This window comes from Stylophora pistillata, chromosome 12, assembly GCF_964205215.1.
Source record: "Stylophora pistillata chromosome 12, jaStyPist1.2, whole genome shotgun sequence".
In the NCBI taxonomy this organism is placed as follows: Eukaryota; Metazoa; Cnidaria; class Anthozoa; order Scleractinia; family Pocilloporidae; genus Stylophora; species Stylophora pistillata.
The window spans coordinates 27,469,889-27,493,507 of NC_142530.1; the positions used below are offsets into that span (position 1 = coordinate 27,469,889).

At 38.3% G+C, this 23,619-nt stretch overlaps 2 protein-coding genes across 6 annotated transcripts; one reads left to right on the top strand and one right to left on the bottom strand.

Moving 5' to 3' along the window:
- The first annotated feature begins 7 nt into the window (after nucleotides 1-7).
- On the top strand, nucleotides 8-6,118 carry LOC111341487 (vacuolar-sorting protein SNF8). 2 transcript variants are annotated; one of them, XM_022948475.2, is made up of 9 exons: nucleotides 8-142; nucleotides 270-320; nucleotides 503-641; nucleotides 1,926-1,978; nucleotides 2,273-2,324; nucleotides 2,559-2,628; nucleotides 3,136-3,277; nucleotides 3,738-3,812; nucleotides 4,156-6,118. In XM_022948475.2, exons 1-9 carry the CDS (start codon nucleotides 89-91, stop codon nucleotides 4,246-4,248), a joined length of 729 nt encoding a protein of 242 aa, XP_022804210.1. In that variant the 5' UTR covers nucleotides 8-88; the 3' UTR covers nucleotides 4,249-6,118. The 2 variants fall into 2 exon arrangements, with proteins under 2 accessions (XP_022804210.1, XP_022804217.1); XM_022948482.2 differs by having other exon boundaries at nucleotides 54-142; nucleotides 473-641.
- LOC111341454 (metal cation symporter ZIP14) lies at nucleotides 5,393-22,700 on the bottom strand. 4 transcript variants are annotated; one of them, XM_088741203.1, is made up of 12 exons: nucleotides 22,354-22,700; nucleotides 21,743-22,027; nucleotides 15,669-15,722; nucleotides 14,261-14,755; nucleotides 13,448-13,622; nucleotides 12,593-12,762; nucleotides 11,718-11,909; nucleotides 11,338-11,484; nucleotides 10,350-10,454; nucleotides 9,363-9,666; nucleotides 8,939-9,126; nucleotides 5,393-6,997 (listed from the first exon to the last, which is right to left on the bottom strand). In XM_088741203.1, the coding sequence occupies exons 1-12, from the start codon at nucleotides 22,576-22,578 to the stop codon at nucleotides 6,854-6,856; spliced, it is 2,484 nt and encodes an 827-aa protein (XP_088597329.1). In that variant the 5' UTR covers nucleotides 22,579-22,700; the 3' UTR covers nucleotides 5,393-6,853. The 4 variants fall into 4 exon arrangements, with proteins under 4 accessions (XP_088597329.1, XP_022804167.2, XP_088597330.1 ...); XM_022948432.2 differs by lacking the exon at nucleotides 15,669-15,722 and having other exon boundaries at nucleotides 22,354-22,699; XM_088741204.1 differs by lacking the exon at nucleotides 10,350-10,454 and having other exon boundaries at nucleotides 22,354-22,699.
- Nucleotides 22,701-23,619: the final 919 nt, after the last annotated feature.

Below are 23,619 nucleotides of genomic sequence, written 5' to 3' on the forward strand. Positions count from 1 at the left end.
AAACACACAAAGTGACACCAAATTGATAATCACCTTAAAAAATGCCCAAAGTTTGATTTTTTTTGGAGGAGAAAAGATCGTCATAAAGATGAGGAGAGGACCGGGAGGAGTGGGTGCAATAAACAGACAACGTTTGGCGAGGGTAACTGCAGTATAACCTTCAAAAAAATTATTAGAAAAACTGACTTTCAGATAAAATTGAACTCTTTTGCTCAGTAACTCGGCACTGTCTTTATTTGTCAACTGCAAATTTTCTCTCATTCTTGCAGGAGAAATATGCTACAAAGGGGACAGAAATAGCAGACATTCAACTATCCCAAGTAATAACCCTTATATGATTCTGATCATTCAAGTGATTCCTCTCCCAGGCTCCATCAGCTCCAAGCAACAATTATTTGAATTAAATATAATTTTTTGGACTTCCATTTTTAGTATCATTATCGAAGTATCTAAAATAATTATCCTCTCTCAGAAAATTTTGGCCATGCCTCCTTGCTTTTAGATGGGAAAACAGCTGGATTCCTTCAAGACATCACTAGAAGACTTCGCTGGGAAGTACAAACAAGAGATTAAGAAGAACCCTGAGTTTAGAGGCCACTTTCAGCAGATGTGTGCTCGCATCGGTGTCGACCCTCTTGCGTGTAAGCCATATATACAAAAACATTGGCTGGGTAGTTAAAAATATAATGAAGTGAACTCAGGGCTGGCATATGTTTTTGTTGAAGTTTTCTAGCATTATGTAAAGATTTGCTCTTAGGGACCGATCGTTAATAGACCATTTTACAGTTGTGTACTTAGTTGCCAAGCCTTTGATTTGAAGTGAGGTTGAGGGTGACATTGTTGTGATAGAGACCAGTATCTAGTTAGCTTGATAACAAAGAAATTGCATTTGAAAAGCAGCAACATCTGTATCATAACAAGGTCACCCTTAGCCTCATTCCTGTTCAAAGGCTTGACCACCAAGCCCACAACTGTAAAAGGACTATTATGTCCCAGGAGGGGCAGTGGTTTTGGAGGGGGGGTACAAATTTAAAACAAGCCCCTCTTTACAGGGTAAACTTTTCACTGGTGTGAAACATGAGGGGGTCAAATTTTATGACACTGCAACAGCAGTCTAGGGAATTTGACATGAGTGATCCATCGTCGATCCCGTGGTTGAGGAAAAGGAAAGGATTAAAAATTTGAAGCTATTTCAGGTCCCGAGGAAAGGGTTGTTTGACATGGTCGTGCAAGAGACACAAACAGCTAAACTTTAATAATTTAAACAATGTAAAATAGTACAAACAATAAATGAGAGAAAAGATAAACGAGATATTAAATCAAAAAAATAAAAAGTTAGCCTGAGAAAAGCAGCTGTCCTTTCGCTCCTTCGTTTCCCTTCGTTTCTTTCATAGGGAAATGAAGGGAGCAAAAGGACAGCTGCTTTTCTCAGGCTAATAAAAAAGTCTGTCTAAGGAAGGACGGAAAGAATTATGCCTCCTCAGGAGGGGGAGTATGCTTTTCAAACAAGAATTGGGAAGGGAGGGGTATAATTTTTACCCCAAAATTTTTTTGGGGGGTTCAGTTTTGAAACACCACACTTTTTTGAAAACCACTGCCCGGTATTGGTCGGTCCCTTAATATTGTGTCCCTTTTCAGTTTTGCTTCTTAGTAAGATAACATAACCCCTTAAGACTTCATTTCTAATATATAATTGAGTGAGAAGCAACCAAAACAAAAGTTAAACAGTTATTCAGTGATTAGCTCCATCCACCTACAGAACAGCTGAATACTGTAAGTTGCATAAGTAACCTTGAGATGATCATATATTTTTGTGTCTTGTACACACAATAGAGAGCTACACACAGAGCAAGAACCAAGTCATGCCACCTTAACTAAAGAAACATTAAGTTCTCAAACCATATTTGCTGCCACTTACTTTATAGCAAGCAAAGGTTTCTGGGCAGAGCTTTTAGGTGTTGGAGATTTTTATTATGAGGTGGGTAATCAGTTCTCAGAACAAGAGACAAAATCTCAGACCACTATCTGTTCTTTTTGTCTTTTTTGGTGCAGTTTAATGTACTGATAAAATTTCATACTGGTTATATGGTTACCTTTCAATCCCTCACAAACAAGACACAGAGACCCTAGTCAAGTCTGGAACCATGGCATGGTGATCCAGAATCTAGACTTACTAACCATTTGCTCTCAAATTCTTCCACGACTTTACGTAAAGGATAGTAACATTGTTATCAACCTGCCTTCATGTTCTGTTTGTCTTATTCTAAACCAGCTTGGCATCCAAATTGTTGAAATTTGCATGGCAACAAGGTCACGGAATGGAGGTTTGTGCAATCCTGACAAGATGTTAAAAATTGTCTTTGTGATACAACATGTACACATAGCTGGCATCAAGTTAGCTGGAATGAATTTGCAGATTATACTTAATTGTACACTGTTGATATCCAAATATTTTTGAGCCTCTTACAAGGAAAAAAAATGAGGAAATGCTGTCTCCCCCTTTGTATTTGAATGTATAGCTTGAATTTTTATATTAAAACTGGCTTTTCACATCTTAGGCCTAATGACACTAGATGAATTACACAAGAAAATTCTCAAGACAAGCAAATCTAGACAAGACGTATCTGAGTAAGAGTTGCAATTTTACCCTCAGTCATTTTTGGCTAACTACCAGTACTTACCACTTGTGAGTGTGATGTTTTATCAAATGATGGAAATGAAGTTCACTAATGTTTAACTTCAGTTGACTTTAACCAGCATAAATGCAAAATTTTTGTTGTAAGTTTGATGAGACAAATTAAAAGAAGAATTAACCATGTTAATGTTATGAGATGCAGGGGCACTTCAGTTAGAATGATGAACTGTAAATTAAGACATCCAGGGCTGAGACTTCAAAGGTTCATTTTTTGGTATTCTTGACAAAAATACCATTACAATGCCTCTCTCCACCTAGGATTGCAAAACATGCTAACTGTCATGGAGGGGAAGGGGCACAGTATAACCAGTGTAGGTTAGCATCCCATCCATGGGGAGCTGTAATACTGCCAGTGGCTTCAGGCTACAGAAACCAGATCAAGTTTTGGTAGTGTTGCTCACTTAGCTCAAAGGTTAACTTTACTACCCTATTCATTCCAGGGATGATTTGGCACGTGCAATTAAAAAACTGCATGTTATGGGAAGTGGCTTCCAGATCATACCAGTGGGTAACAAACGACTTGTCCAGTCAGTGCCAGGAGAACTGAGCATGGATCACACTGCTGCTCTTCAGCTGGCACAGGTTTGTCTTCTCAACCATGCCAAATAAAAAAAAATGGTAAAGCTTGCTTTTCTCTCCTGAACACCTTTTCATAAATTGGCTAATTATGTTGTAAATTTAATCATCAAAAAGTTTTTCTTCTCAGCATGGGAGCCAAAATGGCTGGTCTCTATCTTGGACACCCCCACCCCCTGCTTCCATACTTTGCCAGAGACACCCCTGACCACACCTTACAGTTGGCTTTTTTCAGTAATGCCCTCTTTATCTTTTCCTCTCCTCCTTTTTTTCTAGCATTTCCTACACAAACTGTTCTTTTGAGTGATTTGATGGTAATTTTTAAGATTTCTTGTCTTGATTGGGCACACCATGACCAATAATGTTTGTAACACAGGTAATTTTCTATCAGCACATTTCTGACAGAGAGCTCCTAAATTTGTTACCTAATACATAACCAACACTTCATTAATTTCTGTTTCTCCAGGGTACAGGATACACCTCTGTTTCATCCTTAATGAGGGATCTAGGATGGGAAGCTGATCGCACAAGGAGAGTTTTGGTGAGTTACTTAGCTACATAAATGAGTGCTTTTTGATAGCATCATAAAACCAAATCAATTGAAAATAATCACAACCAATCACAAGAAAGGAAAATGCCCCAAAGAGCCAATGAGAACTCAAAATAAACCCAAACAAACTTCCTAAAGCAGGGGAATGACAAAAATGATTCCATCTTACCTACAAATAAATCATTAAGTCTGCTGGTCATATGAGAACAAACAACACTAAATTATCATAGCAGGTAAGGGAAATGTAGTCGCTAGTATGGATAAAAACTGATTTGGGTTTTGAGATCACCTGTCATTGGTTCTGTTTCAGTTATTGTTGTTGTTTATTATTTAGGATCACATGGTTCATGAAGAGATGGCTTGGGTTGATGACCAAGAACCCAATGAAAGATTATACTGGTTTCCAGGTCTCTTCCCAGAAACATAGCCTACTGATTTGAAGCCAAGTAGAATAATAAAATAGATAGCATTATAAACCTAAAATATCTTTAGTGGCTATTCCTGAGAACTGGAATAACTTTCATTTCTGGATTGTGTAACAAAATTGCCAGCCCAATTTACATAGTGATAGTGTTACAATAGTGTGTACATAGCATTTTGCAAATGTCAAGGTAACTTGACCATGCCAAGGGTTGAAACTCCTACAGTATATCACGAAAAAAAATTTCAACAAAACTCCATGATATTTTGTATGGGATCCTGGCGAAGGGGATTACTCAAATACTGAAAAAATTATGACAAAAGTGACATTACATCCAAGCATTTTAATCAGTAATTTTCTTTTTAACCTATTTATGGGTGGTTAAATATGTTTAATTTTAAGTATTTCCTAATACTGAATCCAGTTTAGTTTAGGCAATTTGCTTAGATAGGTTAAGTTATCTCATCTTGACCCTTTACACCCTAACATCAGCATGTATATTCTCCATACAGTTCCCTATACATTTCCTTAGGTGCAAACAAGGAGAATTTGTGTAACAATCAAGATTTTGTTCAGTTGGTGATCCTTTCCTTTACTCCCAGAACCTCAATGTGTGATTCAGGGGTGATATTGTAAGGAGAAATTGGATGTTGATCACTCCTTAAGGGTCAAGGGGTTAATAATGACTGACCCACCCTGGACTAGCTGTGGCCATTTGCAGCTCACTCAATTTCATATTGATAATTTGGAAAGTGAATAAATAATAGTGGAAGTTACAAGTTTTGTAGATTACCTAAATAGGCAGGGGGAGGGGTCACAGGGAGTTTTAGCCAGTGTATGACTGAAAGTGGGTGTCAAATAACTACTAGGCTACAAGGCATAGAATCAAAATATGTTTGTCCATAGTTAATCAAGGGAAACCAATCCCCTCGATTAACTATGGTTTGTCAGAAGAGTTTTATCAACTGGTAGTTCAACAAATTTGACATAAATGGCAGCTTGGGGTCTGGTTTGAACAAGAACAATAGAGTAAAAAAAAAAACAACAAAAAACAAATTTCATCCAGTCTCTTGATGATTTCTTTTAGTTTGATGCACAAATTACCTGCAAGATAAATGTACTTCAGATAAGAGAACACTTATCACTCATCTTCTAACAGAAACTTTTCTTTTAATATGATTACTAATATTACTTAAAGTATTAAATACATCATCCTTTACTCCTTACTTCATTCTATTTAGAAAGTGGTATATTGATGGTGGGGACCAAAGGCCCAACCTTATTTTGTTGAATATAAAACAAAAACTGTAGAACAGAAGTACTGTAAATATAAACACCTAAATTGTTCTCCATATTTTGACTAAATTCAAACAGTATGGTCTTCTCATGTACCAGCTTTTAACCTTTTACTGCCAAGATCTCAATAGTAAATATCCTCACTATCAGCCATACAGTTCTTATGAAAGCAGTTCAGAGAATTTGGTATTAGATCAACCAAATATTCCCTAACTGATAGCGGAGCTCCCATGCATGCGTGGGGCACAGCCCCATACCCATGGAATATGGTCAACTTCTTTTCGTGTAGTTGTCACGTGACTGACCGAGTGTACGTACGTACCTTCAGATTGCACGGGTAGGGTAGACTATCAAAACAAAGGGAGGGGTGTCTCAGGCGAGCCTTGGCAAATGCACATCTTTTATGTTATCATTAATAATACAAACTTGGAGCTCCGCTTTTAGGCTTGGCTAAATCTATATATTAATTTTCCTACTCACTTGTCTGTTTGATATTATAATGACACTGTAGGGAGAAATTCAGTCTTGATCACTCATAAAGAGTTAAAAAGGTTCAATAAATTCCCAGAAGTTTTGTATAGTTGTGGACAGATAAGAATAATAACCAACATTGGGAAATGCTGTAATTTTCGATGCACTTATTTTAAAAATGCTACTTTATGCTTGCACAAGGAGTAAAATATGATCATTTGGGACAAAATTGTTTTTTAACACCTCTTCAACATATAGCACACATGAAGTAAAAAATTCAGTGTAATAATTGATGCTAAATGATTTCTGACAATTAAAATACAAGCATGTCTACAATCTTATAGTTCAGGTAGTTATAACAAAGTATTTCCACTTTCTATGAGAGTTAACAGATTCAAAATTTTGTCCCCTACAAAAACCACTAAGCACCTTTTCAACTTGGAAAAAATTAAGCCTGAATTTTCAATCCTTTAATGAAAACACTTTCTTTACCATGATAAGTAGAAGATAATTGTTGTTCTACTGAGCTTATTTAAGAACAAAAGGAATGCTCTAAAAACTGAATATGTTAAATAACTAGTTATAAGAATAAGACCGCAAAGCCAGTGTTACTAACTCAACATCCAACTCATTCGTCACACTTACCACTGCACTCTTTAATTAGAAAGAACAAAAAAATATATCTATATAAAAAGAACTTATGCCAATCATATCACTCACTTAATCAAACAAACATCTGCAAAAAAAAAATATCAAAAATACCCTCCCTAATCAACACAACACAGAATAACTCCGAGATATCAACTATTTTGTAGAACAACCATTTGACAAGGGCAAACGTTCACTACCAAGTTACAGCCATTAGATCTTCCTCATACAAGGCTATCACCAACATAATTGCAATTCCAAGCAGCAGGCCAAAGTTTTGACAAATGAATGTCACTAATGGTTCAGTCTGCAATGACTCACTGTGCATCAGGTCTGGAAGCTGCAATAAATATGAGTTGTTGTGTTAGCTCTGAACTGAGAAGTAGAGCATATTGTACCTCAAGGCTTACATTTTTTAAATCAATAATAAGCAGTGTGGTTACTTATAATAAAAAAGTGAACCTATTAACTGACAGGTCCTGTGAAATCTAAAGTCTCTCTTCCCCATGCTGGGCTGAGGTCGGGTGAACAATGCAAACTGCAATAAGATAGCAAGAGAGACTGATTTGCTTGGTGGTTATAGCTTATCCCCTTTCATTGACATGATGGTTATCGCATGGATGGTTTGTGAGTCTGCCCCAGGTTAGCCTGCAGTGCAGTCGGATTTTGGTGGGGCGAGTGGATATTCCCATTGGTTGTTCAGGCTGCCACCTTGAATTAGAAAAACAGTGGAGAGTTGGGGCAAGGTAAAAAGTTTACCAAGCTAGTGGGAGGTAGAGAGAAAAATTGGGGAAGGGAAAGAGAGAGGGGAAAGAAAAATCCGCCTGCCCGCACTGATTGTTTCTTTAAGAAATTCCGTTGGTAGGCGAACGGAGTCTCTGATTGGTACAGCAGGGTGCACTCAAATTGATACTTGCCAATCAATGCTAACATTGCTTCAGCCTCTTCCTGCCGTGCATGCGCGTGCTTCTCTGTGATGTGATCAAGAAAATGGTGGACTTGCTAACTTTCGATGCTGCACTCGAAGAATCTCTTTCATTTCTCTCAGAGCTGGGTATGTTGCGTCAATTATGCCACGAACAAAAAGAAGCAATCTCAACGCTTGTGCATGGGAGCAATTTATTGGCAGTTCTTTCGACAGGCTTTGGAAAAAGCCTCATCTTTCAGTTGTTGATTTGTGTCCAAGAAATATTGTTGTCAAAAGCTGCGTGCGCGATTATTGTTATTATTTTCTTAATTTTTCATCCTTCACTGCAGATGCACACGCAGAAACCACATCTTCCGTTTCAAACATGAGAGATTTCCTCTACGTGTTTATTTCTCAGTGGTTTTTATGGCTGCTGGTGAATTCACACAAATCACCTTCGATTTCTTCCACGATGAAATTGATTTCTCTGGACTATTGAGATCGCGTTTATCACTTCTTTTACTGGGAGTGTTTGCTGTTTTGGAAGTTCCAGCTTTCACGAACTGGTACAACTGGCCCAGGTTTTGAATTTTGCAACCACAAGGGTTGCACACTCGATCTGAAAATACTTGCGAGTCTTGTATCAACTCCAATCCTACTTGCCTACAAATATTGGCAAGAACAACGCCAAAACAATCTTTACGTTTTGAAGGCTTGAAAAGATTTTCCGACGATGAATGACTCTGTTTACCAGCGACATTTCCAAATTTAACTTTAAAAGAAATGTTGCAAAGCCTGCAGTTGTCACTAGGACTTTTTTCCCACATCTCAACATTGTAGCTCTGAAAGTTTTCCAAGTTGACAACATGTGTATTCTATTTGTTTTTGTCGGAAGTGGATTTTATCTTCCGGTAAGGAATTACTTCATTTTCATTGGCCAATGATTCACTTCTGGAAAAGCGATCAAGCGATACTAATTAGGGGCGTTTTTTAATTTTACAGCCTCTCTGGGCAGGCGATTTTCCTTCCTCGTCCCCCCACCCACTCTGACATTCTCGCATTGTCAACTCAATTCTCCCAGTCTGCAACAAATCCAACATGGCAGCTAAACACTCGAAAGATGAAAACCACCAAAACTGCCTGCACTGCAGGCTACCCTAGGTTACCACAACCCTCCTCCATTATCTTGCCAGGTTTCTCTGACATGTGGACTGGTACCCACTCAAACTCCTACCCAATAAACAACATAGTGACCTGGCCTGGGAACCAAAACCCTGCACCTTTGGATCTACGATTCAAAATGCTTCCTACTGACAATAGCCCTCCATGTCTGGCACATGAAGTGTGTCAAATTATAAAGGAAAGATTTCTTACCATGTCCACCAAAGCTACGTAAAGGAACATTCCTCCAGCAATGGCAAAGATCCAGAATCGCACATCAGCCTGCTGACCTACATAAATGCCAATTGCCAAGCCAATATAGCAAGAACAGGCTGACAATAAATTTGCTACCAATGCCATCTTAACAGACATGCCAGCTGTCAGTAGAACTGCAAAATCACCTGCAAATTGAAAAGAAAAATTTTAGTTCAAGTCACTGAACTATACAAATGATCTAGCATTGCCAAAATCTGGATGGGATCACGGACTGGATCACAGATGGGATGCCGATCAAATCAGAAAAAACAATTTTGGAAAAAATTAAAATAAGAACAACAAAGAATCTAAGCATTCACTTACACAACAATATTACAAAATGATCACGTTGCGAGAATGAGTATAATAACGATTTTCTTACCAAGTTCATGTGGCAACTCGTGGCAAAACACAGCAATCGATGTACTTATGCCGCCAGACACACCAGAATTCCCTCCCTCTGAGAATGCTGCACCAATGGCTAAGCCATCACTGATATTATGAAGAGTATCACCTATTATGATCATCCAAGCAACAGCTGATATCTTCTTCATAGGTTTTTTAATTCCCTCTTCATCACTGAATACTGAACGGCGTGACAAGCTGGATTTCAGACTTTTCTTGGGTTTGCTTGACACATCCTGAGGGGCTGCAGCTCCATCCCCTTTGACCTCACCGTTGGCATTCTGGTTAAAAAGAAAAAAAAGATCTCTTCTTTGTACATTCATAGAGGAAATTTCAATGTGACTCTTTCCAGCAGTGAGTGCTGTTTAAAATCATCACCTCGATGTTAGAACTGTCTAGCCACAGTTTAAAACCTTTTGAAAAAATTGCCTAATATCAATGTAGCCCCATTAAAATAGTTTTGAATTGTAGAAAATTTCGGTGAGTAAAAGGAACATCAATTTATCAGCTAGAAGGTCCACCCTGTCAGTGCTTATCCCAGTTGCAACTGCATGATGTAACCAGTAATTATGGTTTACTGTTTATTGATCATACACAGGAAATCTTAAGCAGCCCTTCGTAAGATATGCTGTTGGTCAATAGTTCAATAACTTTATAAAAAATTATGATGAATTCAGTCTCATTGATTTAAAATTTCACTGTTTCAGCAATCATGTATTGTACAAAGCATATTATTCATTGCTTGGTTAAGTTGAAAACTGAGGAGCTTTCCTTAAACAGTTCCAATTACTAATTGGATGAGAGCACATCACTTTTTAAACAAAACATTTTAGAATATATTAATAAAATTTTACCCAAGTCAGAATCAACAGCCTGGGAGGTAAGATCGTTCAAAGTTTACCATTATTATCAAATTGCTACACTATTAATGAACACAACATGATATTATCAGTTGTCATGTTACCTGATAATCACCCCCTTCAGTATCTGAACTAGAAACATGCTCATAGACACTGTGTGAACGAAATGTACACGAAGGACTGGAGTTGTAGTATGCTGTAGGACCCTCCTTTAGCAATAAAAGATTACAGGCTTAAATTTAAACTTCAATTCAATAAAGATAAACCAACCTTAGAGTTAAAACATTTTTTTAAATTAAAAGTAGATTAGATAAACTTTAAACACATCACATCTGTAATTCTGAATAAAAAGACACACTTTACCGCTAACATCGTCATTTCCTAAAGTACTGACGTGGAGAGTATTTTTTAACAATCAAGAGCTTCGTTAGTTGGTGATCATTTCCTTTATTCTTGTCACCTTTATGTGTGACTTGGAATGACACTTGCAAGAAGGAATTAGATGCTTGTCACTATCAGGAGTCACAGAGTTAAATAATTTTTTTTTTTCAATGATTTTCTTGTAACTCTTTAATTTTCAAATTAGCATCAGGGCCACATCCCCTGCATTGTACTCTGACCTGATGACTTTTACAGGGGTTTTCTATCATGCAATTTTACTGTAATCATGTAGCTTTAACTGAGCTGAGTGCTTTCAGTGCTGTTATTCTGGGGTTGATGCACTACCCCGAGCTTAATTCTGTTATGACCTTCCCCACCTGAATTCTGATTGCCATTCTCCTTTACTTCCTTAATCTCTTTAAGGACTAAAAGCAATATTTACACACAAGCCATATAAATTGGTCCCCATCTTCAAATTCTTTCCCAATTTCCACAGTATACCTCTACATTTTAGATATCTGATGGAGGTGCTTAAATCCCCTGTGAAAATCTCACTGTATAAAAGCTTGTGCTGACTGTTCACAAGCTTGTGCTAACTGTTCACAAATGTCCATTTATAAATTTATATATTAACTTGGGTAGAGTGAAGTAAAGCATGTTGTTCTCCAACCTACAGACAATCTAAATAAAACCTGTTAACATTCTGCTTACCACATTTGTCAAAACAATGCCACCATTGTCCATGGGTGGTACTTCATCATGATGATTTGCAATGGGTGGTGCACCTTCACGGTGCTCCAACCTGGAACACTTCCTGTTCTTTTTGAAGCTCATATGCCGACTGGAAGGGCCAGGCAGCTGCAAAAAGGAACAATAACACTTAGTTTCAGTGCAGAAAACATTTTCTGGTCATGTAATCATTGTGAGGATGACAGAGAGGTCTTGATTTCAGGCTTGAAGAAAAAATACAAAACAAAACAAAGAAACAGGGATATTAGTGCTAACACAGACCTCATTTTGCCATTAAAAAGAAAAGAGGAACAAGCAAAGACTGTAGCACATGTACTGTCCAATGTATCAAGTCTGCTCACCTCAACATCAACATGACTGTGGCTGTGTTCTCCAACCTTACTCTTCAAACACAGATGCATCAAAGTTTCAAACAAGAAGAATGCATAAATAGAGGCCAGCACAACCAAAGCTTTCCAAACAAAGCCATTATCTTCTTCTTCATGACCTTCATGGCCAGCACCTTCCTCTTCATGAGCATGAAGACCAAATGCCTGCATAATGGCAAAAAATAATAATAATCAGGGCTCAACACTAATGGTAGCCAACTGGCCACAGCCTAGTAGAAATTCAGTTTCAGCTGGTGGTTTTCAATTTCCACTACCCAGTTTGGCTAGTAAACAAACTGAAACTGTCATAACATCTAAGATGTCACTAGCCACTTGGCTAGTAAGTTCAAAAGTTAGTGTCAAGCCCTGAATCATGGTAAAGTTATGTCTTCTTTCACAGGCAAATAACATATGTAAATATATTCCTAATTTTGTTTGCCAAAATTTCAACACAAAAAATCTTCCATCTCATGGAAGAAAAGGAGTAAAGAGCAACTTCTCCCAGGGTATCATTTCAATTTATTCAGAGAGTGATCTTCCTATTTCATAATTTGAAAGTCATGTTAAAAAAAATTTCTGCATTCACCTCACAGCACAAAGTATCATTTCTAAAAATCTTCATTATCATCAACTCGTAAAACCCTACGAGTGACTAGCATCTAATTTCTCCTTTCACTAATCCTGTTGAATCATTTATTGGGATCATGAGAATAAAGGAAATGATCACTGACCCTTAAAAGCTTTGATTGTTAAAACAATTCTCCTTGTCAGCATCTTAGGAAATGTAAAAAGAACAGTACGAAGAATATGCATACTGATATTAGGGTGTAAAGGGCTTATGTCCTTACATGAGGTAACAAATGAAGCAAACTGTCTCCAGCCAGTGTTCCAACAGCAAGTGCAACCAAGGTGGCCAGGATTTTCTTGTACATTCTCTTTCCAAAAAATGGGATGGTAGCCACACCAGCCAAGGATGTGAGACTGATGATGGTGACAGCAAGAAAACCATAGCCCCATACTGAAAGAAAAACAATTATTGGGTCAAAATGGTTCAAACCTTTGAACATTGTGGTGTGCACAGAATGCCCTTCCCTGTAGAAATGACATTTTGATGTTTCTTAATGATAGGCATCATTGCACTTAAAAAGAAGTGAGAGGCGTGGTGGCCTCATGGTTGGTGCACTCGAAGGCAGATCAAGTGGTCTGCATTTCTTCCCTGGCAGGCGACATAATGTGTCTTGTTTTTAGGCAAGACACTTTACTCTCACAGTGCCTCTCTTCACTCTGGTGTTAAAAAGGGTAGCAGTAAATTTAATACATATGATGCACGATCCTTCGCAGTAGATAGCGCTATTTATGTAATAGCGAAAATTAAACCTGAGAAAAATCAGGCCTGTACAGGATTCAAACCACTGACCTCTGCAATAATAGTGCAGCGCTCTACCAATTGAGTAAATTTAATGCTGAAGCGGTAACCCTGCATCGGACTGGCTTTCATGCAGGGGGGGGGGGGAGAAGTAGAGACACTCCTAGTTGCTTCATGCTATGGAAACCAGAAAAACAACTACGAAGGAGAAAAGTGAAATCAGGAAGAGGGGACAAATGTATTGTATGGCCAGAGAGACAAATGATGTTAGCTACAAGTAAAATACACATGTAATACCTGTGAGACACGGTTAACAGCATTACTCAAGAACACTTACTTTTTCCCATGTCCTTGTCTGTTTCTGGTGTATCTTTGTGAGCTTCATTGCAATGTCCACTTTTGGCTTGTTGAATGAAAGCAGGGCAAAGTTCTTTGAAGTCAAATTGATCTGCACCAATCGTGTGATCAATGTCAAAAACTGTCAGCATATCGTCGAGAGAGTAACACTGTGACTATAATGATATAATATGCCATCTTTAGTATTCTGTTGTTTCACACAGTTACCATCCTCAAAATAAGTTTACCCAACATGTAATCAACATCAGAATGCAATGACAATAGCACAATCAGTTTAATTCTTCATTTTGCTGTGTTTTTCAGGTCTAATTTATCTAGTAAAATGCTGCCAAGTAACAAGCAAACTTTGCTGGCTGTATGGGCTCTAGTATATTGTAATACATTCAAGGAGTGATGGTTACCTGAAAGATTGACATAACCCTTAAATCCCAAAAGAGATTAACATGTCACTTCTTCCATAAAACCCAATCGTGACAATACTCAACCTTATAGGGTAGAGGTTATCTTGATCTAATACAGGGCTCGACACAAACTTTTCAACTTACTAGCCAATTGGCTAATGACAACTTAGATGTTATGACAATTTCAGCTTGTTTGGTAGCCAAACTGGCTCAAGGCAATTGCACCAAAACTGAATTTCTACTAGTCTGTGGCTGGTTGGCTACTATTAGTGTTGAGCCCTGTAATACCAAATTCTTGTAACTAAAGTACAAGGAAATGTTTAGTAGCTAGAGGGGAGAGTTCACAATCAGATCTTGGGAGCTAAAGGTTAATTAAGTACTATGTTCCTTACAGTTCCAGTTCCAGTCCCATGACCATGACTATGCTCATCAACTGCACGGCGATGAACAGAATGAGGGGTCTTTGATCCCAGTGATGTAGACAAGAGGGATCCAGCAGATCTTCTTCGTCGGTGCTTGTGACCATCGTCGTGACCATGGGCATCCTCCCCACTTGATGACTCAGCTTTACCAATTTTAAGAACTTTCATAATTGCTTCCAAATCTCCCTCAGAGAGGTGTGTCTTGTTTTCAAAGAGCTCCTTTATGAAGAACTCCCTCGAAGGTAGGGAGGAAGTCTCATTGTGTCCATGTGCCTCCTCAATGCAATATCCTTGTACTAAATGTAGCACAATACTGGCACAGGCCTTTTGAAAGTCTTCCAGATGGAGGGGTTTCTCTTCCTCTTCATGATGGTGACCTTCCTCTTCTCCATGATGCCCGTCTTCTTCATGATGTCCCTCTTCTTCCTCCTCAATCTCTTTAACAATGTCCTCAGCAGAAAAACACTACAAAAATACCAATGAAAATAATCACAGGTTTTTTCCCTAAATCATGCTTTGTAAAGTAAAGCAGCATTGAAAGCTATATAAAGTTACACCTCCCTATTCAATAACATTACTGTGTAAGTGAACAGCCATTTTGAGTTTTTTCTCAGCTTACAGGAATTAGTTTGGATATATCAACAAAGTTGAAATGGTAAATTCGCCACTGTAACGATTACAAAAGCTGACGTTTCGAGTGTTAGCCCTTCGTCGGAGCGAACAGGAATTAGGTTTGATTTTGAGGGCCTTAGAGAATTTCATGGGTTACTTGGTTAAAAATGTCCACTACAACTGAGAACAATTCTTCTAAAATACACAATGACCACACCATTTCTATGCTTATTTTGACAAAACTAGCAAGGCAAAATATTTTCTCAATTGGCATGGAAACTGGCATACTCATTTACTGTTGGCTTGATTTCACCAAATAATAGTGAAAAAATCATGAACACTTTCAGAAAAAACTCGTATTTTATGTTTTCTACTGATTCCATTTTATTCCATTGCTATAAGTTTCATGTTTCCTTAAAAAAAACCATGGAGCAATCACATGATAACTGCTTAATAAACCATCATACATCACATAACTGTGCAAACTTTTGAGACAGTATAGATTTCTAACCTTTCACATCCATGTATTAATTTACAAATTATTCACAACTTTTTCCAAATGAGAATTTAAATGCTCATGAAAAGACTGCTCACAAATAGGTGCACAGTTTGTTTCCTTGTCATACTCCCCTTTATGCCTGTGATGACAGCTTTACGGGAACAAAGCATTGCGTCATCACAGATGAAAATACATAGTAGTTAAAAAATTGAATCAGATGTAAAGGTGTTTGAAACAACTCACGGAATTTTAAAAGAAGCAGTTCACCTGGTTTGTATGGTGAGCAACTTCCTTGTCAGCAGTATAACCCAGCTTTTTTGACTGAAACAATTGAGAGCACAAATGATTCCCAATTTCACATCCTTCTCCAGCCAGCCATGGGAGACAGACTAACCAGAATTCTATTTTTAATTATATAAAGAAGTTCAGGTTTTGACCCAATAGTTCCAAAGCCCTCTTAGTATTGGAAGGTTGCTGAGTCAAAAACTGTAAATCAGTAATTATAACTTGGGATGGTCAATTTAAGAGCTTTTCTGTAACTGCAAAGTTCTGTATCACAATTTGTCTCTCTCTCTCTCTCCCTCTCTCTCTCTCTCCCTCTCCCTCTCTCTCTCTCCCTCTCTCTCTCTCTCTCTCCCTCTCTCTCTCTCCCTCTCTCTCTCTCTCTCCCTCTCTCTCTCTCTCCCTCTCTCTCTCTCTCTCCCTGTCTCTCTACACTATATATATTTCTTTGTAAATAAGTGAAGGGAACTTGGTTTTACATCAAAACCACACTCTCTATTAAATATTTTTGTTTGTTCTTAAGACCTGTTTTATGGATGTAATTTATTGAATTTGTGAGAAGTTGCACATTGATAAATAAAAGGAGTTAAAAGGGTTCAAAAGGTGTCAGTGCAATATAGTCGGCTCAGATCACAAATCAGAAAGGCAATATCTGCTCGCAATCAGCTTCTTTAAGCACTTAAACTCCACACAATGATATAAACATGTGAATTCTCCCCACAATATCCTTAATTAACTAAGCAAACAGGTGGCAAGAATACACCAAGTGTACTATTCACTAATCCCCTGGCAAAGAGGGGTTTTATGTTGTGCAATGCCACATCACTTAACTAAACAAGAAACCCAATACTGCTAAAAATCTACAGTCATTGTTCAATTAATAATCTTTGACTGCATAAAATCTGCTAGACCATAAAACAATGAATTAGGATGTCATAAATGGGCCTGTGTTTTAAACCTTCCAGGTACAAGCTCAACTAGTTTGTAGTAAGTTGGCATATTTTCCCTCTTGGAATCATTTGCCAAAGGATGACCTATAAATGGGCCTTTCCCAATAAGTTTCAGCAGAAAAGTTCAACCAAATCTTTAGAGGTCCAGCCATTCTTATCAACAAAATTTTTCAGAGTTGAATGGAATCACTCTTGTCATTTGGGGTCACTAATGAATGGAATGAATTGGTCAGGCCCTGGCCGGACCAATACTTATGGTCTTAAATTAACTGAGGAGAAATTGCTACCTTTCTTTAATATCAAGAAATGGATAGATATTCTAATCTTCTCGGATAAGGATGAATAAAACCGTAGGTCCCATCTCCGGCAAGGTTAGGGGTAGGAGACGTTAATTTCCCAAGCACAAGATGACTGTGTGGTGGATGTCTTCCCCAGGGTGGGATGGTGGGTTACTTTTACAGGGCCCCATTTAAACCACCTATTTGCTGAACTTGGCTAACCTGTCTAAATATTTGTAAATAAATAAACAAACTTTGTTTAGAGGCTTGTTGATGATAAAAGTTAAACAAATCCTCAATAAGTCTGCACATATTTTGTTCCTTAAAATCTTCTAAGAGGTGAGTAAAACAATTGTCTCATTCCACCAATAGGATAACTGCTCTCAGAATCCAAACTATTAGTATTGCAGAGGTATACAATTAAACAAAAACTCTAGTGAAACCTTAACATCGACTGAATAGAACATAACAGTCATAGTTTCTGTTATGCAGTGTATTACGTCACACATTCGGGACACATTAAATTTGTTGTTGTTCACTACGTGCTCGTCTTTTTGAGTCGCAAATCATAACATGGTGTTTTAGGAGCTGGATTTTCAGCCGAAGATCACTCAAACCGAAACAAATGGGCGCTGAAAAGCAAGACACTCACCAAAGGTATCACACAAATAGGCTGTAAAGACCTCAGTTTCCACGAATTTATGCTCACGCTGCTTCGAAGTTAGAACTGTTTGCTGTCATATGCATAAACTAAAAACATGTCACAATTCATGATCCCTCCGCCATCAGAAATGGATATCAGAGGAGATCAAGCCGCAAATTGGGAATTCCTCAAAGACAGCTGGAAGAATTATGCTACAGCTACCAAACTGGAACAAAAAGACAAGAAAATAGTCGCAGCCACGTTGTTGTTGATCATGGGTAAAGAATGCCTTCACATCTGCAGAAATATTCCAATGACTGAATATGAAAGACAAGATGCTGATGTTCTCCTCAGAAGGCTTGATGAATATTTTGTGCCCAAACAAAATACGATTTAAGAATGGTCTGTATTTAACAGTCGCTCTCAGAAACCCGGTGAAAGCTTTGATCAGTTCTTAACTGAACTTCGCAAACTTGCCGCTACATGCCAGTTCGGTGCATTTGAAGATGAAATACTTCGTGACCGCATCGTCACTGGTCTACGAGATCACGGACACCGCGAATGTCTCCTACGGGGAAACTACGCTCACTCTTCAAAAATAAAGGCTGATAGTTTGTAAAGAAACTGTTTGGCACTGCATCAGTGGGGGTAACGAGATAATTTGAATATATCAACAACGTTGAAATGGTAAATTGGCCACCGTTACAGTTATAAAAGCTGACGTTTCGAGCGTTAGCCCTTCATCAAAGGGCTAACACTCTAAACGTCAGCTTTTATAACCGTAACAGTGGCCAATTTACCATTTCAACTTTGTTGATATATTCAAATTATTTCACTCTTCAAAATGCCATGGCTATTTGTCACACAAACGAAATGGCAGCAAGTCAACGACACAAAATGGAACAAACCAACACTGTTCATCTTCTCCATGGGAACAGGAATCCTCGCAAGAATCCTCACAAGGTCAAAAATTGCAAATACTGCAGAGACTCCCACGAAGCTGCAAACTGCCCAGCCTTTGGCAAAATGTGCTCTAAATGTAACAAGAAAATTCACCTTGCAAAAGTCTGTCGCTCCACCCCCAAGCAGAGCAATCAAAAACCAAAGAAGAAATCCAAAGATGCGCGACAACAAGTAAATTAGTTGAATGTGGCCCAAGTATCAGGCGTTTCTAGGAGCATTTCTGGAGGAAAGGGGTAAAACAGAAGCAAGAAAGGGAGAGAGCAGAAGGAAGAAATGCCCGACACAGATGCTTTTACTAGAGCGCCTTCCACCCCCATACAGCATAATTCAAATCATCCAATCAAAATCACTTCTGGTCATTGCATTGTCAGCTTCATGTGTCAAAAAGCGGGAATTCCGAAGCTGGTATGGCTACTGACCCTGGGAAATTTTTATGTGAAATTTGCAACGAGAATTTGCGAACAAAAAGCGGTGCTTGTGTTGCCATGGTTTCTCTTTTTTGTGAGAACTCCAATAAAGAGTTTTCAAACACCTGTAATGGAAAACCTGTCGTTTTTGCAGAATTATTAGGTGTTTTAGGAATTGTGCCATTGCAAGATCGTCAATGCTCTGTTTGTAAAAAGTGCACCCAAAAGATCGTGAATTGCTACAAACTGTTGACAGAGTTACAGCAGACGTTCACTGATACATCAGGCAGAAAATCATCTGACAGAAATACAGAAAAAGCTTGTACCTGCATTCTTCAAACTCTTGAGAAATCAAGGAAAGAAAATTACCAGCGCATGTCTCAACACCAGCGATCGCCAACTGGAATCACCCCCACTGCAAAGCATCAAAAGGGCACTGAACCATCGCTTTTAGACACAACCCAAGGGCAACGATCTGAGCAAAAAACATCTAAAAGATCCTTGTTTAAAGCCAACAAACAGGATGACAATTGTTCAGCCGTCAACAACGAAATAACTAACCTTATGAATTTTCCTGTAGAAACATATTTACCGCCGATGTTAAAGATGAGTCGGGTTGATGATAGATATAGGTTTCAATTTTTTAATGGTTAAATTGGTTGTCTTTTGTACCCAACAAATCCATAGGTTTTTGTTGGTTACCCTTTGTCTCCTTGGGTGGTTGAAAGGAGCTCTGACGATAAATTGGAAGGTGTGATGGTGAAACACCTTTGCCTAGGAAATTATCAAGCAACAGCAAACGCTGCTCTAAAATTTCCATCACTACGCAGAGAGCTTGTAAAAGCCATTACAACTTCAGGGAAGAACTTGAGGGCTCCCTTTAGAGCCTTTTTGAATTCCTCTCTATCCATAAAAGTATAGCATGTGCATCTAAGTGTCCATCGAAAATCAAATGGCTTCTTCTTGTTGATCACTCTGCTCGTATTTACTTCCCGTCAATGGGATGACATCAGAGGGTATTGTGTATTATCCAATCACGGCCACATCCAGATTTTGGATGTGTCATACAGTTCTCCGAATGGATTTGTGTCAGGCCCTCCTTTCTCTTTTCCCCCTCCCCTGGCCCCTTAGGAAGGCCTGACACTCAGGCTAAGTTCAATGCTTAAGGTTTTGTTAGTCCTCCCAAGTTAGTTATACATTTACCTTTATCTGGGAAGGAAGATGTTATGGAATGTATTACATCACACATCTGGGGCACATTAAATTTGTTATTGTTCACCGTGTGCTCGTCTATTTTGAGTCGCAAATCATAACAGTTTCCATTCTTACAAGTTTTAACCCACCTTGCAATCATGTGTGTAGTAACCAGAAAAATCTTAGCTCTTAACATAATCTAATGAAAAGAATGGAAATTCTCAAGCATCTTACTGATTAGCCATCCTTCTAACCTTATCAAATGCAATGGATATTTTATAACATTGTCTTTTATGATAATCAGCCTATTATCTTGCTCCACATACAAAGAATGCACCCTCCCATTTCAATCTCTAATACCACTAAAACAATTCATTGCAGCTGGCACTCTGCCAGTCGAGAGCACTTCTTTCCACTTTTAGAGAGGAATTGTCAAACTGAAGTTGAGATTAAAAATAACCTCTCACATATCTATAGTCCATATAGGGAAATGGAATGAAACCTAAAATGACCAGGTGAAAACCTTAGAAGGTTATCTCAAGGGATATTGGTACTATGTGAAAGCAACCAGTTAGCCTATTTAAAACTCAACTCCTTCAGAGTGAATATCTGAGTGGACCAAGTGAAAATCCAAAAATGTGGCACATGGTCGAAAAATTGAACACCTTCTCTTGCCCAGAGATACTGAAAGTGAACCTAGAAACATGACAAGGCTTTTTTTTCCGCTAGACTTGAGGTAGAGGTTAAGTCTCAAGGGACCATAACAATAAACATCACCCCGCCAGATTAAGAAGGAATGTGCTTTTTGTACACAATTTCGCCATGGGAAATACATGAGAATTTGAAACGGAAGCAGGGTTAAAGACCAATCTATCGTAAGCTACACAGGGTGGGCTTAATGTATTTATTTCCTAATCGAACACGGCGCAAACTGCTAAAATTTGCTTCAAATTGTGGATTTAAGCACAGGGTGCCTAAGTAGATTATGTCATGACGCAAATGACGATTGCGATTTTCACTAAGTTCAGTCTGGTTTATCCGTATGGAAATAAAACGCCCTACCTAATTTTTATATCCTCGAAAACAAACCTATTTCCACTTGTCACGAGCTTAACCTCAACTAATTCTGAGTTATAGCGCATGGGGAAATGATAATAGTAAAATAATATGGAGGCGTTCCGCGAACTCCAAATTAAATGAAATAGTCCCGTTTTAGGCTTAAACCATACCTCGATCCCTCCGATTTAAAGTATGAAGTTGATAAGAGCTTGCTTTCTTTTGCACTTATCATGAGCAAAGTGCAATTGCCTCAACTCGAGGCACTAATTTCCGCCATTAACTGCTACCGACGCTCGTGTCAGTTTTCAAGAATTTTCTCGAATAAGGAAGCTTATCTGAGAAAAAAAAACCTTACTACGTTTCTAAGGAAAGTCAATTTTCGGTCAATGTGCCACCTCTCACTCAGTCTCGAGAAAAAGTCACTCTTAAAGAATAAAAAGTCTTGTACCGACGTAAATGTTGGCAGTTTGCGAATATAAGCTTACGTTGCATTTGTACGTTCACACATGCTAGTTCAATAAAAATAGCAAGCAAAACACCTTGCAATCTCGTTTCCTTCTCCTACCTTTTTCGTAGTTAAATGTTTCCCGATCGTCGAGTTGATCTCCTTCAATATTTCACCCAATGTTTCATGCGTAATATTTCCTTCATCGCCATGATGACTGAAATTCCTTGCGAACAAGCTGTAAAGTTCGCTGTGGTTCTTGGGAGCTGAACATCGACCAGGGTTCTTTTCAGGCGCAGGCACTAGACAGTAAACAATCATGGGGCTGATTTCAACAAATTCGCTGGAATTCAACTGTGTAACCGACGATCCAGCGTAGCTGAAGACATAAGATGTCGAGAGACACTGAAAAGAAAAACTTCGATCAGAGAGACGGGAACAACAAAAGGACCGCGTGCTCGGCGAAACAACGACATGGAATACAAGTTCTTCGATCTCTTCTGTAATGTTTTCTCAGCACAACGATAACAATTTCAACGCTTTTGATACTTTTTTATTCACCAAGTATACATCAAAGAAGAGTTACTTCATTCAATTATTGATTATTTGGGCGTTTTAGTAACTTTTTCAGGTACGAAGGGAATCGAACAAATTTGTTTCCTAACTTAAATTAAACGAACCACAAGGTCAAAGATCGGGGTGTTTAAACATGTAAACTTATCTCTTTTTACCTTCCTCTTGTCGATCCCTGCACTGCTATCTGAACAGTTCCAGAAATGCAACTTAGAGAGGAGTCTATCGACATCGTCGGAGAGGAGAACCTCGCCATTTAATGTTTCTTGTAACGCCGTAAAACTGTAGTGCTCGTGCTTCTGCTTGGGTAGTTCATGGGAACGAACAAAAAATCGTAGACTAAAGTACAAACACAAAAGTAAAGTAAGTTTCTTGGAAACCATTTTGCTACGTAATGAAGATAATGATTTCTCGTATTGTTCAACACTGTATCGCAAGTAAAAATGCTTCGTTCGCTAATGCAGCTGTAAGCTATATATGCCCTCAACGATTTTCAAGCGATTATTAGATGAAGTATAAGGTGAAGTCGACCATAACAGCTGAAAGCGAGAGCTGATTGGCTAATTCACTGAACGCTTTGTTTTAGGAAACAGTGACGACTTTTAATTTGTTCAACAAGTATTTCATTCCTTTTTTACGCATCTGTGCAATACTAATCTCCTGTTTACCCTCATCTCCGGGTAAAAACTACGTTAAAATGTCCTGCCACATGACATTTCTTAATCAGAATTTTCTTTTTCCTACTGAACTGAGAACCAAATATGGGAGCATTCTCAGCCAGGCCCTAGTTTTCTTACGTGGGCGACACCATACCTTGGGATAATTATATTTACAAATGACGTCCACTCGAATGTCATGTAACACAAACAGATTCCTCTAATCAAATCATCATCTTTTTGGAAGTTCCATCACTTACAACGGCGTTCTGAATCAAAGCGAAAAATGTATTAATTTAGTCTAAATGGGGAGTTCGTGACCTCTTCTTACAGGGCTAAAACTCAAAAACGCTAAAATTATCAGTATATTTTGAGTGAAAGAATGCAAACAATTTCAAAGTAAAATTCTACATTGTGTAACCGGAACAAAACTTAACAAACAAAAGAGATTTCAAGAGAACGGTTCTAAAAGTCTCAAAATAGTCGATAACGCTTTACAAAAACAGCTGGTATGCTCTTTTGTTTGGTAAAGCTAAGAAAATATATCAATTCGTACCATTAACCAGACCGTAAAAGCATGCCACGACACGCGAACAAAGACTTAACCATTCTCCCGTGATGACTCTCAAATCATGACGAAATCCAGTAAATAAATTTATTCTTAGTCAGTATCCACGGCGTTTCTAACAACATTTGTAATGATTGCGCAAAACATTTTCGTTCATATGTACAGTTCAACTTTCGAAATATAGAAGGGGGCGTCTAAGC

Coding starts and splice junctions, on each gene's coding strand:
- LOC111341487 (XM_022948475.2), top strand. CDS start 89: ATGAGGAGAGGACCGGGAGGAGTGGGTGCAATAAACAGACAACGTTTG. Junction 2,325..2,558: donor AACAAGGTCACGGAATGGAG/GTTTGTGCAATC, acceptor TTCACATCTTAG/GCCTAATGACACTAGATGAA. Junction 3,278..3,737: donor CTGCTCTTCAGCTGGCACAG/GTTTGTCTTCTC, acceptor CTGTTTCTCCAG/GGTACAGGATACACCTCTGT.
- LOC111341454 (XM_088741203.1), bottom strand. CDS start 22,578: ATGGTTTCCAAGAAACTTACTTTACTTTTGTGTTTGTACTTTAGTCTA. Junction 12,763..13,447: donor AGACAAGGACATGGGAAAAA/GTAAGTGTTCTT, acceptor TTTTTCTTTCAG/TATGGGGCTATGGTTTTCTT. Junction 10,455..11,337: donor GCATTGTTTTGACAAATGTG/GTAAGCAGAATG, acceptor TTATTGCTAAAG/GAGGGTCCTACAGCATACTA.